General features: G+C 35.0%; 1 protein-coding gene across 1 annotated transcript in view; it reads left to right on the plus strand.

Annotated features, from left to right (window-relative positions):
- The window catches only part of Ipo11 (importin 11), a 210,397-nt gene that overhangs the window by 128,999 nt on the left and 64,632 nt on the right, over positions 1-16,766 (plus strand). The window contains exon 25 of the mRNA XM_047555967.1: positions 16,326-16,421. Coding sequence (XP_047411923.1) covers positions 16,326-16,421 — 96 coding nt within the window. The remainder of the gene's footprint in view (positions 1-16,325; positions 16,422-16,766) is intronic.

Genomic DNA, 16,766 nt, shown 5'->3' on the forward strand with positions numbered 1-16,766 from the left:
ATACTGAATTCTGGTTAGACCAAGTGTTAACTATTATAACATAGTAGCATTTATGGTGTCAGAACCATGGCATTATCTTAAATCTGCAAAACTGACTTCCTACTGTGAAATGAAAAGGTGGTTTCTCAGAGGGTTTCTTGGTAGGAAATGTATTTAAATGATCATAATAATTACAACAGAAATCCAAAGTATGCTTTCTGGAATAAATGGGTAAAAGTTTGTTTAGTTGGTAAAGTCTTATTTCATATTAACCAGTATGATGATAGATGTTACACATTTAATAAGAATATAGTCATGAGTCATCAGTCTGAACTTAGTCTACTACTGTGTTATAATATTTAATGAGTTGTTTTTCAAAGACACGCACACATGTACACATTTAAAACTAGATACATAATTGCGGGTGATTGATTTGACTTTTAGATTGGTTATATTCAGTATCTTTTGCTAATTATTCAGTCATTTATCCTATAAATAAGGATCAGCAAATGTTTTCTATTAAGGACCAGGTAGTAAGTATTTGAGTCTATGTGAGCCTTATATCTTTGTCTCAGTTATTCAAACTTGCTCTGGTAGTATGAATTTAGTCATAGATGATATTTAAATGAATGATCATGGCTATGTCTCAGTAATACCTTGTTTATAAAATCATGCAGTGAAGTTTGGTCCATGAGCAAAGTTTGCCAACTTCTCGTATTTGGTTGTTAGTACTCTTTTCTACTAGGCCTAGGTGATAAGAAAATGTTAATCTCTGCACTTAAATACTTCAGTCTTTTGCGAAGAGGAGACAAGGAAATAACCACTCAGTATTCATTGTTATATAAATAGTGAATTTGAATCAGAAGCATCTCAACAATCATCTGATGAACTTCTTGAAAATTTAGGTAGAACACAGGACATTAATATGTAATTTTTTAAAAAGTTTCTCGGGATTTTTTTCTTGCTAGGAACCATTGGTAACCATTTATGTTGCTCTGAGAATATAGACGTGGTCATCTAACTCAACATTTTGCAAAGAACTGTTTTTAGGAAGAGGGATTTAAGATGTGAACTGAAAAGTAGCAGGATATAAAATCAATATGTATAAATCTAATGCATTTCTATTCATAAGTGATTAATCCTCTGAAAGAGAAATCAGGAAAACCACTCCATTCACAATAGCTTAAAAAAAAAAAAACTTGGGAATCAATCTAACAAAAGAGGTGAAAGACCTCAACAATGAAAACTACAGAACACTGAAGAAAGAAATTGAAGAAAACCTTAGAAGATGGAAAGATCTCCCATGTTCTTGGATAGGCAGAATTAACATTGTCAAAATAAAATAGCCATACTATCAAAAGTGCTATACAGATTCAGTGCAATTTCAATTAAAATCCCAATGACATTCTTTATAGAAATAGAGAAAGCAATCATGAACTTCATCTGGAAGAATAAGAGACCTCAAATAGCCAAAGCAGTCCTGAGCAGAATGAAGCAGGAGATATCACAATACCAGACCTTAAGCTATACTACAGAGCAATAACAACAAAAGCAACATTGTATTGGCACCAAAATAGACAGGCAGACCAATGGTACAGAATAGAAGACACAGAGACAAACCCACAAAAATATAGTCACCTCATACTGGGCAAAGGAGCCAAAAACATACAATGGAGAAAAGATAGCCTGTTCAACAAATGGTGCTGGGAAAACTGGAAATCCATATGCAGTAAAATGATATTAAACCTCTATCTCTCACCCATATATACAGGCTATTAATAACTATATGAAAAAGTATTCAACAATCTCTAGTAATTAGAGAAATATATATTAACACAACTCTAATATTTCATCTAACTCCAATTAGAATGGCTATCATCAAGAACACAAACAATAATAGATGTTGGCATGGATGTGGGGGAAAAGGCACACTCATACATTGCTGGTGGAGTTGCAAATTGGTGCAGCCGTTCTTGAAAGCAGTATGGAGATTCCTCAGAAAACTTGGAATGGACCCACCTTTTGACCCAATTATCGTACTCTTCAGTTTATGCCCAAAGGACTTAAAATTAGTATATTACAGTAATGCTGCCACATCAGTGTTCAGTTCATAGTAGCTGGATTGTGGAACCAACCTAGATGCTCTTCAGCAGATGAATATGTAAAGATGCTGTGGTATATATACACAGTGGAATATTATTCAGCCATAAAGATGAAGAAAATTATGGTATTTGCAGATAAATGGATGGAATTGGAGAATATTGTGGTAATTGAAGTAAGCCAATTCTAAAAAACCAAAGACTGAATGTTTTCCCTGATAAGTGGATGATGATACATAATGGGGGTGGGGGGTGGGGGATGAGAGAAGAATGGAGGAACTTAAGATTACGTAGAGGCAAATGAGGGGGTGGGAGGTATGAAAGATGGTGGAATGAAACAGACATCATTACCCTATGTACGTGTATGATTACATGAATGGTATGAATACATCGTGCACAACCATAGGAACAAAAAGTTGTACCCCATTTGTGTACAATGAATCAAAATGCAGTCTGTAAAAATTTTTAAAAGTAAAAAAAGATATGAGCTGAGTTTTAAAAACTGTGTAGGGGTTATTACTGCCAGGAAAAAAAAAAAAACAGTATTTGCTAATTCAGGCAACCCTAGGAAGTGTGACTAAGACCAATAAAATGTGTAATACTACAGAGAAGTGAATAAGACTAAGACCAGAGAAAGTACTGTTAGGATTGTCTGTTGAGGGTAAAGGTAATGGTGTTATTTAAAACATTTTTAGTGCCTGTTAACTGGAGTTATCATACCTGTTTAAATGAAGTATTAATTTACAAATTGTCGAGAAAAGGAAGGTTCTTGAGATCATTAGGGACTGTATTGATTTCCTAGAGATATATAACAAAGTACCACAACTTTGGTTGTTTAAAACATCAGAAATTTATCTGTAATTTTTATTAATTTTATGATTCAAAATCAAGCTGTTGATAGGGCCATGCTTTCTGTAAAGGCCCCAGGGAAAATCAATTTCAAGTCTCTCTTAGTTCCTGCTGATCATTGGCAATTATTTTGGTGTTCTTTGACTTTGTAGATGAATCACTTAACTTCAGCCTCTGCCTCACATGACATCTCTCCACCCTTCTGTCTGTATGTTTTCTTACAAGGATACCAGTTAGAATGAATTGAGTGCCAACCCTAATATCTTCATTTACTGGGATTATATGTGCAAAAACTCTTTTTCCAAATATCACAGTCACAGGTACCAGAGGTTAGGGCTTCAGCCTACCCTTTTGGGGGGAAACAATTCAATTCATAACAGAAACTTCCTACTAAAAAAGTAAAATGGCTTTTGTGTGTGGGAAGTCATTGAGGGAAACTTGATCTGAGTGGGTTTTGTAGATGAAGGGACCCAATGGAAGGGAAGATGGTTTGCCAACCACAGTGGTGCATGTCTGTCATCCCAACAACTCTGGAGACTAAGGCAGGAGGATTACAAGTTCGAGGACAGCCTAGGCAATTTAGGGAGAACCTGTCTCAAAATTAAAAATTGATAAGGGGCGGGGATGTAGCTCAGTAGTAAAGCACCCTTATTTTTAATCCCCAGTTTAAAAAAGAGAAAAGAATGGAGTATGATTCTAGATTATTATATAAAGGAGAACAGTTTCTGGTTAGTGTTGATTTTCCACAAAAGTCCACTTATCAAATATATTCTTCAGAACTTTTATTTTTACTGTTTTACATTCAAATTCAAATAGAAATTTAAAACCAAAATAAAGACAATAAATAGAGTAAGTATATGGCAGATATCTTTGGATTAATTTCATTTGACTTAATTTTGACTTAATTTTTTTGTTTCTTTTTTAGAGCAAGGGGTTTACTAAAGAATGAGAATATATGCAGGTGGACTGGGAAGGAGTTAATAATAGGAATCTGTGCATGTGGTTTATTGAGACCCTGATACCTCAACCCTGGTCTGCTGCACTTAGCTGTCAGTCCTTGCCCATATTAATTTTACAGTCTTTTTATAGCTCCAAAATTTATAAGTAACATTAGATATATTGTTTACTAAAATGGTTTATCACTTTTAACCCATAACATAAAGAGAGGGTAGCATGGCATACAAGACTATGGGCTGAAGAGAGACTGGCAAGTTAGAACATTGGTTTGGCTACTTCATAGCTGTGCGATGTGGACAGGTTACTCTCTCACTTTTCACCTGTAAAATAGGGATAATAACTTCACCTATTTCTTAGGGTTGGTGTGAGGATTACTCAACCTTATGTATATAAAGCATTTATAACAATGCCTAGTGTGTAATGATCTAATATAAGTGTTGGCTATTTTTATGTAATTATGTAGCCTGCCTCTGAGGAAAATAGGCTATATACGAGTAGACAAATTTATTTGGTTGCTAGATCTTTGGCTGTTAAAAAAACAAGGCAAACCAAGTTGTTCTACCTCTTTTTTTTTTTTTTTTTTACCATTTCTTCTAAATAAATGCTTAAATAAAGACTATTAAGTTTACTATTAAAACTAAGCTTATGATTTATACAATGACAGTAGCTAATTATCCCAGTGACTCAGGAGGCTGAGGCAGGAGGATTGCAAGTTCAAAGTCAATCTCAGCAACTTAGCGAGGCCCTAAGCAAATTAGCAAGTGCCCCTGGGTTCAATCTCTGGGACCATAAAAACAAAACAACAACAAAAAATTACACATCTCAGTTGATGCAATTAAAATTAATCGTATTTCTTCCCTTTCAGAGTAACCCAATATTTCAATTCGTTTAGGAGGCAGGGGACAGGTACTGTGGATTGAACCCAGGAGTGCTTAACCACAGAGCCACATCCCCAGCCATTTTTATTTTTTATTTTGAGTCAGGGTCTCACTGATTTGCTGAGGCTGGCTTTGTATTTGTAATCCTCCTGCCTCAGCCTCCCAGTTCTCTGGGATTACAGGTATATGCCTCTGCAGCCTGGCTGAAAATATTTTTTATTATGGAAAATTCCAAACTTATATACTGTGCACTACCATTGTAATTTTAATTCATATCTTTTCCCTTTTCCTTTTTTTTGGGGGTGGTGGTGGGGGGTAATCTGGCATTGAACTCAGAGGCACTCAACCTCTAAGCCACATCCCATCCTATTTTGTATTTTCTTTAGAAACAGGGTCTCACTGAGTTGTTTGTTCCTTACTGTTGCTGAGGCTGGCTTTGAAACTCAGGATCCTCCTGCCTCAGCCTCCCAAGCCACTGGATTACAGGTGTGCGCCACAGTACCCTTTCCTTTGAAGTGGAGATAGTGATATTACTCTATATTGTTCAAGCATATCTAACATTTTTTGCTTGCATGATTCATAACAATGAGTTACCATCCAAATACATATTAAGGTATTTGTAACATTTAACATAGGTTTCATATTAAGCTGGTTTCTCTTTAAGTATGGCAACAGTTAGGTCATTAATAGGGTACAAATACTTGAATTAAAAATTGAGATCTGATAATGTGTTTGACAGTATTTTTATATTTTTATTGCTATACGTAAAATCATATGTTTGACTTGAAATCTCAAAATGGATTTTGTTTTTTTAATAAATGGATACTAGGAATATACTAGTTATCACAAATTTTGTGTTTTTCTTATGTAAAGGAATATTTTAAAACAATGTCACATTTATTTTATGCCAATGTCTGAAGGTTGAAAGAATGCTCAAATTTTTTGACTTTTCCCTGTTCTCAGAGTTCTAGTGTAGCTATAATAGTTTTTAGTATGTTCATTATTTTCATTTTTAGTATTTTTCAGATACTGTTTCTTAATATAGGATACTATATAACATTCTTAATATATTTTTTTTACTAAATGTCACTGTTAGACTAATTCCTGACACTACCTGCAGGAAACATCTTTGTTCTTTGAAGCAGAAAATTACAATATTAGGAAAATTGAATAGAGAGATCAGTATGCCTGCTTAGGAGCAAATGGTTTAAAGCAAAAATAGACCTTATTCTGTGACTTGAAATAAGTTATCTAGATGAGTACAATTATACTCTAAAAATACTTTAAATTGTTAGTAGTTTTTTAATTTGAAATATGTGGAGATATCACTTTGAGTTTTGAAATTCTAATTTCTTTCATATCATATCTAACATTATTAATGCATTATTGTTCATTCTCTGTGGCCTAAGATAACACAAATATTTTTACGATGTCATTTATTCTCTACTAATTATAATAGGTATTGTCATTATTTACTATATGCTGCATGTTTCTAAGAACATAATATATAGAGTTCATTTAATCCTCACATAAGCATATGATGGTAGTACTGTTTGAGCCCCATTTTTATTTATTTATTCATTTATTTTTATTTAATTTTTTTAATTAAAATTTTTTTATTTTTACAAACACATTTTGATTCATTGTACACAAATGGGGTACAACTTTTTATTTCTATGGTTGTACACAATGTAGATTCACACCATTCATGTAATCATACATATATATAGGGTAATACTGTCTGTTTCATTCTACTGTTTTTCCATCCCCACCCTTTCCCACCCCTTTTTCCTCTACGCCATCCAAAGTTCCATCACCCCCCCCATATGTATCATCATCCACTTATTGGAGAAAACATTCGGCCTTTGGTTTTTTGGGCTTGGCCTATTTCAATTAGCATGATTTTTTCCAAATTCATTCATTTACCAGCAAATGCCATAATTTTATTTTTCTCTATGAGTAATATTCCATAGTGTATATATACCACAGTTTCTTTATCCATTCATCAATTGAAGGACATCTAGGTTGGTTCCACAATCTACCTATTGTAAATTGAGCAGCTATAAACATTGATGTGACTGCTTCACTATAGTATGCTGATTTTAAGTCTTTGGGGTATAAGCCGAGGAGTGGGATAGCCGGGTCAAATGGTGGGTCCATTCCAAGTTTCCTGAGGAATCTCCATGCTGCTTTCCAGAGTGGCTACACCAATTTGCAACTCCACCAGCAATGTAAGAGTGTGCCTTTTCCCCCACCACATCCACGCCAACACTTATTATTGCTTGTGTTCTTGATAATAGCCATTCTCATTGGAGTTAGATGAAATCTTAGGGTGATTTTAATTTGCATTTCTCTAATTACTAGGGATGATGAGCACTTTTTCATATATTTGTTTATCACCTGTATATCTTCTGTGAAGTGTCTGCCCATTTCCTTTGCCCATTTATTAATTGGGTTCTTTGTATTTTGGGTATAAAGTTTTTTAAGTTCTTTATGAACTTTGGAGATGAGTGCTCTGTCTGAAGTGTGTGTGGAAAATATTTTCTCCCACTCTGTAGAGAGAATATTTTCACGTTAATTGTTTTCTGTGCTGAGAAAAAGCTTTTTAGTTTGAATCTGTCCCATTCATTGATTCTTGCTTTTATTTCTTGCACTATGGGGGTCTTGTTAAAGAAGTCTGGTCCTAAGCCAAAGTGATAGAGATTCAGGCCTACTTTTTCTTCTATTTGGTGAAGGGTTTCAGGTCTAATTCCTAGATCTTTGATCCATTTTGAGTTGAGTTTTGTACAGGGTGAGAGATAGGGGTTTAATTTCATTTTACTGCATATGGATTTCCAGTTTTCCCAGCACCATTTGTTGAACAAGCTATCTTTTCTCCATTGTAAGTTTTTGGCACCTTTGTCTAGTATGAGGTTACTGTACTTATGGATATGTCTCCGTGTCTTCTATCCTGTACCATTGATCTATCTATCTGTTTTGGTCCCAGTACCATGCCATTTTTGTTACTATTGCTCTATAGCAGAGTTTAAGGTCTGTATGGTAGAGTTTAAGGTCTGGTATAGTGATACCTCCTGCATCACTCTTCCTGCCCAGGATTGCTTTGGCTATTCTGGGTCTTTTGTTGTTCCAGATGAATTTCATGATTGCTTTGTCTGTTTCTATGAGAAATGTCATAGGGATTTTCATTGGAATTGCATTAAATCTGTATAGCACCTTTGGAAGTTTGGCCCTTTTGATAATACTAATTCTGTCTATCCGAGAACATGGGAGATCTTTCCATCTTCTGAGGTCTTCCTCAATTTCTTTCTTCAGTGTTTTGTAGTTTTCACTGTAGAGATCTTTCACCTCTTTGGTGAGATTGACTCCCAAGTATTTTATTATTTTTTTTCTGAGGCTATTGCGAATGGAGTTGTTTCCCTCATTTCCCTTTCAGATGTTTCATTGTTTATGTATATAAATGCTTTAGATTTATTTGTCTTGATTTTGTATCCTGCTATTTTGCTGAATTCATTTATTAGATCTAGAAGTTTTCTGGAGGACTTTTTGGATCCTCTAAATAGAGAATCATGTCATCAGCAAATAGTGACAGCTTGAATTTCTCTTTTCCTATCCATAACCCTTTAATTTCTTTAGTCTGTCTAATTGCTCTGGCTAGTATTTCAAGTACGATGTTGAATAGAAGTTGTGAAAGAGGGCATCCCTGTCTTGTTCCCATTTTTAAAGGGAATGCTTTCAGTTTTTCTCCATTAAGAATGATGTTGGCCATGGGCTTAGCATAAGTAGCCTTTACAATGTTCACCTATGTTCCTACTGTCCCTATTTTTTTCTGGTGTCTTGAGAATGAAGGAGTTTTGTATTTTGTTGAATGCTTTTTCTGCATCAATTGAAATAACCATATGATTCTTATCCTTAGGTCTATTGATATGATGGATTACATTTATTGATTTATGGATGGTGAACCAACCTTGCATTCCCCACATGAACCCCACTTGATCGTGGTGCACTATCTTCTTAATATACTTTTGGATACAGTTTGCAAGGATTTTGTTAAGGATCTTTGCATCTATATTCATCAAGGATATTGGTATAAAATTTTCTTTCCTTTATGTGTCTTTGCCTGGTTTGGGTATGAGGGTGATATTAGCTTCACAGAATGAGTTGGGTAGGGTTCCCTCCTTTTCTATTTCCTGGAATACTTTGAGAAGTATAGGAATGAGTTCTTCTTTGAAGGTCTTGTAGAACTTGATTGAGAATCCATCTGGTCCTGGGCTTTTCTTGGTTGGTAGGCTTTTGATGGCTTCTTCTATTTCATTGCTTGATACTGATCTGTTTAAATTGTGTATGACCCCCTGGTTCAGTTTGGGAGGATCATATGTCTCTAGAAATTTGTCGATGTCTTTGGTATTTTCTGTTTTGTTGGAATATAGATTTTCAAAGTAGCTTCTCATTATGTTATGTATTTCAATGGTATTGTCATATTTCCCCCTTTTCATCACAAATTTTAGTAATTTGAGTTTTCTCTCTCCTCTTTGTTAGTGTGGCTAAGGGTTTGTCTATTTTGTTTACTTTTTCAAAGAACCAACTTTTTGTTTTGTCAATTTTTGGAATAGTTTCTTTTGTTTCAATTTCATTGATTTCAGCTCCGATTTTAATTATTTCCTGTCTTGTACTACTTTTGGTGTTGTTCTGTTCTTCTTTTTCTAGGGTTTTGAACTGTAATGTTAGGTCATTAAGTTGCTGACTTTTTATTCTTTTCTTGAATGTGCTCCATGCAATGAATTTTCCTCTTAGGACTCAAGGCAGTATCTCTATTTTTTTGCATTTCCTGAGGGCTGCTTTGTGGCATAACATATGGTCTGTTTTCGAGAAGGTTCCATGTGCTGCTAAGAAGAAAGTGAATTCGCTCATTGATGGATGGACTATTCTGTATATGTCTGTTAAGTCTAGGTTATTGATTGTGTTATTGAGTTCTATTGTTTCTTTGTTTAGTTTTTGTTTGGAAGATCTATCCAGTGGTGATAGCAGTATGTTAAAGTCACCCAGAACTATTGTGTTGTGGTCTGTTTGATTCCTGGAATTGAGAAGGATTTGTTTGATGTACAGAATGCACCATTGTTTGGGGCATAAATATTTACGATCTTTATGTCTTCCTGATTTATGGTTCCCTTAAGCAGTATGAAATGTCCTTCTTTATCCCTTCTGGCTAACTTTAGCTTGAAGTCCACTTTATCTGAAATAAGGATGGAGACCCCCGCTTTTTTACTGAGTCCATGTGTGTGGTGGGTTTTTTCCCACCTTTTCACCTTTAGTCTGTGGATGTCTTTTTCTATGAGATGAATCTCTTGCAGGCAGCATATTTTTGGGTCTTTCTTTTTAATCCATTCTGCTAGTCTATGTCTTTTGATTGATGAATTTAGGCTATTGACATTCAGGGTTATTATTGAGATATGATTTGTATTCCCAGTTATTTGGGCTTATTTTTGATTTTTTAACTTGACTTGGTTTCTCCTTTGAATGGATTTTCCTTTAAGATAGTTCCTCTCTTTGCTGACCTACATTGTTGTTTTCATTTCCTCCTCATGTAATATTTTGTTGAGAATATTCTGTAGTGCAGGCTTTCTATTTGTAAATTCTTTTAGCTTTTGTTTATCATGGAAGGATTTTATTTCGTTTTCAAATCTGAAGTTTAGTTTTGCTGGTATAGGATTCTTGGCTGGCAACCATGTTCTTTCAGAACTTGAAATATGTTGTTCCAGACCCTTCTAGCTTTTAGAGTTTGGACTGAGAAATATGTTGATATCCATATTGGTTTCCCCCTATATGTAATCTGATGCTTTTCTCTCGAAACCTTCAAAATCCTATTTTTATTTTGAATGTTAGGCATTTTCATTATAATGTGCCTTGGTGTGGATCTGTTGTGATTTTGTGCATTGGTGTTCTGTAAGCCTCTTGTATTTGACTTTCCATTTCATTCTTCAGGTTTGGGAAATTTTCTGATATTCTTTCATTGAATAGGTTATTTATTCGTTTGGTTTGTGTCTCTGTGCCTTCCTCAGTCCCGGTAATTCTTAAATTTTGCCTTTTCATACTGTCCCATAGTTCTTGGAGATTGTTTTCATGATTTCCTACCGTCTTCTCTGTTTGGGTAACTTTATTTTCAAGATTAAATATTTTGTCTATATTGTCTGAGGTTCTGTCTTCCAAGTGGTCTAGTCTGTTGGTGATGCTTTCCATTGAGTTTTTTATTTGGTTTATTGTTTCCTTCATTTCAAGGATCTCTGGTTTTTTTTTTGAGAATCTCTATCTCTTTGTTGAAATGATCTTTTGCTTTCTGCAGTTGCTCTTTCAACTGCTTATTGGTATGATCATTCTTTGCCTGCGTTTGGTCTCTTATCTCATTCTTTGCTTCACGAATCATTTTAATCATGTATAATCTGAAGTCCTTTTCTGACATTTCTTCTATCATACTGTCACTGAATTCTATTAATACAGAATCTAGATTTGTTTGGATCATTTTCTTCCCTTGTTTTTTCATGTTGTTCATCTATTTTCCCCTCTAGCAGTGCACATCTGGGGTAGTGCATTTTCCCTCCTATAGGCTTCTCTCTCTCTCTCTCTTTATATATATATATATATATATATATATATATATATATATATATATATATATATATAAACCCTATAGGTTTCCAAAACCTTTTCTTTAAGTGGGAGTTCAATATTAGCAGCACCTAGTTCAGACAGTATGCAACCCGAAACCAAATAGCCCCTGTGAAGACATTAACAATACTGTTATAATAAACAGAATGAGTTCAATTATTATCTTCAGTATAACAAACAGATTTGCAATAAGGTCTACAGTTTCTAATGAAATACAAAGAGGATGCTGAGGGGTATAGGATGTAGCTGTTAATGGGAGAAGAAAAGAATATATATAAGTTCTAGATCATAGAAGGAGTGAGAGTGTAATCAAAAGAAGTCCATTGTTAGCATGCAAAAAGGGAGAAAGAGACTCTGAGGGAACAGGTAAACAAAAGGAAAAGAGAGCAAGAAAAGTAAAGAAATAAAAATTTAAAAATTTTCAATAAGAAGAAAAAAGAAAATCTACACTCTAACAGTCTTCAAACCTCACAGTCTTCAGTAGCCTGATGTATGAGAGGTATCAGACAATGAGCTTCCAGTCTCCAGTAGTCATCTCAAGATGGGATTTGCCCCACCTAAAGATGGGAGATGCAGCTTCCAGGATTATCCAAGATGGCTGCTCTGGCTTTCAAGTATGTTGGCAAATGGGGAGCTGCAGCTCAGGGTGTGAGTGTGGTCAGCTGGACGTCCTGGAGGCCCGGTGCAGTTGGTTGGGCAGGGGTCCTAGAGTTGGGGTGTTGTCGGTCTGGTTGCAGGATCCTGGAGGCGGGGTGCAATCAGTCAATCTTGGGGTCCTGGTGGCGGGGAGCAGTCAGTCAATGTGAGGGCCCCAGAGGCAGGGAGTGATTGGTTGGGCTGAGGGATCCTGGAGATGGGGTTCAGTCAGTCCAGCCAGGGGGCCTACAAGTCCTGGCTGTTGTCTCAAAATGGTGGCAGTCACATGTAACCAAACCTGCAGGTACTGTGACAGTGAACTTCCAGGCAACAGCAGGCAGCTGGTGCTCCACTGGCAGTCTGTGGTCAGTCTGCTGACTGCTGTCGGATGATAGTTCGGACGGTGAACCTCGGGCAGTAGGTGATGGGTAGATGAAAGGCAGGCGATGGATGGACAGGCAAGCGGCAGGCAAATGGCTGTTGATAAGCTCTAGATAGTAAGCAATCTGCACTCAAAAAATAGTCGATATGCTTGCCCCCATTTTTACAGATGAGAAATTAAATAATAGTTACTTGATTTTTCCAAGGTCACACAGCTAATAAGTATTGGAGCCATGACTTTAGGATCCATGCTCTTAACCACCTTGTATTCAGTGTAAGCCTAAATCAAGAAAATAGTCTTAGGCATAAACAAATAATCCTGCATTTTTCACAGGGGTTTAATAAAAAAAAACAATCTATTGCAGGTGTATTCAGAAAAGGTAAATACAAAAATTTCTTTTGGTAACAGCAAAATACTAATAAAAAGTAGTAATAGGTGATTAAATGATTAGAAGCATATTCAACCATAAAGTGGAGTGCTATACCACTTTCAAAAGGGATGAAGATTTTGTATTTCAGAGTGATCTTCAGAATACATATAAGACAGAATAATATATGACTGTTCCATATGAATTTCCCACAGACATCTTAAATTCAATACATCAGCAGCACCTTATTGTTATTATTGGCACCAACTGCTGTACCCAGTTGACCAAAACTGAAAACTGTAAGAAATGCAAAACTTCTTCATCTTTGGCCCACTGTTCAATTGTTTTTCTATATACAATAACTTCTACTTTGAATTCTCTCTTGATTCTTTTCCACGTTCCTTACCCCAGTCTGATAATGGCATTTTTCTGCATAGTTTTTCAGAACTATCTCATCTTCCCCACCTTGATTTATACTTATACTGCATATAAAGGGGCTAATAAGAGATGGATCCTCAAGTCAGAATGCCCATGTGTATATCATGACTCCAGTACTTACTAGCTATGTGAACCTTTGGACTACAGATATTCCATTTTAGCTCTGAAATACTTGTGGGTTGTTTACATAATAACTATACCTTTATATATTAATAAAATGCGTGATAGAGCATTTGTTTGTATTCAATTATATATGTAAATGGCTTAATATTTTAAAGTCATAAATATATATACATAACTATGTTCAAGTATTTTATTTGTTGCTTTTCATACTGTCTTATGCATATGTGGTTCTCTGACCCCTTACATCAGTTCTGAAACTCCCCATCTACAAGGATTCTTATGGATTGGGACAACAACCACAGCTATATATTATGCCATAAATTCTCTTCAGATCCTCCTTCTCTTCCCTTCTCTGTTCTGTATATAAATTTATCAAGAGTTTTCTATGATATGGTTTAGAACAACTAGATATTAAAAGTTTTTTTAAAAAGCTATAGTCAGACTCCTCTATCCAGACTCCTTGCTCAGGGATGACCACTTGTATTGCTTAGAGCTGATTTTTATGTTACTTTGTGTCTTTAAATAATACCTTTGCATTCATGACATTTATTGATTTTACACCTCCTCTTTATCTCCATCTTCCAAATAAAGTTGTATTCTTACATCTTTCTGTTTATTTTTTATTTGTTCTTTTTAGATATACATGACAATGGAGTGTACTTTGACATTATACATACATGAAGCATTACTTATTCTAATTAGGATCCCATTCTACAGATTGTACATGATGTGGAGTTACACTGGTCCTGTGTTTATATATGAAGATAGGAAAGTTATATTCCATTCATTCTACTGTCTCCTATTTCCATCCATTACATCCATTTTTAATGTTCACTTTAAAATTCCTGGGTTTCCTGTTCAAAGTTGAGATGTATAGTAGCTCTGATTATTTCTTTTTCTGGATAACTTTTTTGTAGTTTCTGACATTAGTAATTATCTTTTGTTTTGGTATAGATATTATATATACTAAACTCTCTGACAGATGTCTTAGCTCAATATGTTTAGACACGTCAAGTGTTCTATTATTCCAATTTTCAAGAAGTATCTTCCAAGACATGCTAATTTTCCACTCCCAGCTCCTTTTTCTCCAAGATCGTAGTTTTTCTTATTCGTAGTGCTCTGTAGTTTTACAATTGTGTTACTTAATGTGACTTATAAGTCTTTCTTTCTGGTATTGATGGCATTTTAGTTTAGAAGCAATCTGTTTTAGACCCTTTACAGAAAGCACACTATCTTTCTCTCCTGAAGTGGCAGTGGATTGCCCAGATATGAGAAGTTTGTGGTGCCGGAGATCAAACTCAGAGCCTTACATATGCTAGGCAAGTGACAGCTGAGCCATATCCCCAACCCACACTATTTCTTAAGTATATTTTCAATAGTTGTCTTCTTTCCTTGTCTTTATTTTCAGTCTTTATTTTTCTTCCTATTTTTAGCTTTCCATTTCTCGTTTAGAAAAGTTTGTGGTCCTAATAATTCCTGTGTTTTCACAGCTTCTCAGCTTTCTACATTGCCATCTTAGAACTCAGCTTTATCTGATGTGATGAGTCAGTTTCCTTTTTAATTCTTCTCTCCTTCTTTCATCCCCTTTGTGTTCTTAAACTTAAGTCTCCCTGCCTCAAACATCCTTTTATCGTAGTTTTGGTGAGGTTTCAGGAGGAAATGATGTTAAATGTGTGTTTAACAATCAGCAGGTAGCCTTACTTTTCACTCACAAGGAAATAGAGTGTCTAGTGACGTCTACCTCTAAGACTGTCTACTAGTCTACATATTTTCCTAATTTGTCTCTTTTCTTCCTTGATCTAATTTTTTAAAAAATAAACAATTGAGTTCAGATTTAATTCTATTTTGAATCTTATCTCCTCTCAGGATTGGTATCTTATCCCTGTATCACTTCTTGGATGGTATGGTGCTTGGGACACAGAAAGTTTTATATTTTAATATTCCAGAGGGGAATTCCCTTCACTTGTTACTCCAAATTAAAGAATGTTGTCAACCATTTGTGCTACTTGTTTACTTTAAGAATGTTTGGAAATGCTGGTCATGTTTCTGACTGTCACAGTGTTTGGAGCACAGTGTTGTCACTTAATGAGCAGGGACACTGGAGGTGCTAAAAACCCTTCATTGCATGGAATGGTTATGCAGGTTAAACAGTGATCTTTAGAAGCACTGGTGGAAGTCACAAGAGAAACCTGGCTCTGTCCTGAGGCTAGTACCTCTCAGCCATTGTCTTCTCATTCCCACCTCACAAGTTGTTGGGCTGAAAGCATAGGATAGAAATCCTTCTTGGTCCTCATTGCTGCTTCCTGACCTCTGTCTTCCTTACTCTGAAAAAAATAAAACCAACAAACAGAAAAATTCCACTCCCCTTTGAACTGGATGTCTACCCATCTTTGTTACAGAGGGAACATCTAGCTTATGAAAATAATTTGCATTTCAAAGGTAACACAACTAATAATATCTAAAAGTAAAAAAAATTGATTTCTAATTTAATAAATATGTAGTATATATACAACAGGCCCCTTTGGTTTATTGATAAACTTATTTTTGAACTGTGAGAATTGGTGTTATAGTTTGCCTTTTCACGATTAAAAACCAATACTTTTTAAATGCCTTGCTGCCTCTATTAGTGCAACATTTTCTAAAGATTATTTGTTTAAAATGGAAGGGTAACAATTACCTTAACAGCATGCTGCCTACGTTATCACAGTGTGATCAAATATAATCCTGTGCAAGATTTTTAAATCGTCTAAATATTATATACCTTTTAAATTGAATTGCAGTTTTTACTAGATCATTTGTGAAAGGGTATCTAGTACCAGAATATAGCATACCTCATGTATTTGTGTGTATTCTCAAATTATATGTATGATATTTAATGTATACTTTTTTTTTCTGTGTTTTAAATGAAGCAGTGACTTACAGTATTGAATTCACCAGTGTGCCTTTCTGGTTTTTAGGTTGTGGAAAATGCCCTTAAAGTGAACCCAGTATTAGGTCCACAAATGTTTCAACCGATTCTACCCAGTGTTTTCAGGGGTATTATAGAAGGAGAGGTAAGTTTTTTAAATCTTCTAAGGATAACGATTGGACTCCATGGTTCTAGTTTTCAGTTTTCTCCTTCATTGGAAAATCATTTCTTCCTCATTGGCAAATGTAAAAGGAAAGTTTTTCTTATCATTTAGATCATGTTAAATTAAATAATTTTCAGGATAGTTGTATACCTTTGATTTTTTCAAACTTTCCCACATAGAAAAATACAGATTTTGACATCTCATCTCTTTCACTCATATGCTTGTATATTCACATACAATGATTTGACGTAAAGCAATATTTAGTAACTTAATTCTAGTACCTTACTTTTGAGAATATGAAGGGGGAAAATAGTGCTAATATTGTTA

The sequence above is a fragment of the Sciurus carolinensis genome, chromosome 6 (assembly GCF_902686445.1).
Source record: "Sciurus carolinensis chromosome 6, mSciCar1.2, whole genome shotgun sequence".
NCBI lineage: Eukaryota > Metazoa > Chordata > Mammalia > Rodentia > Sciuridae > Sciurus > Sciurus carolinensis.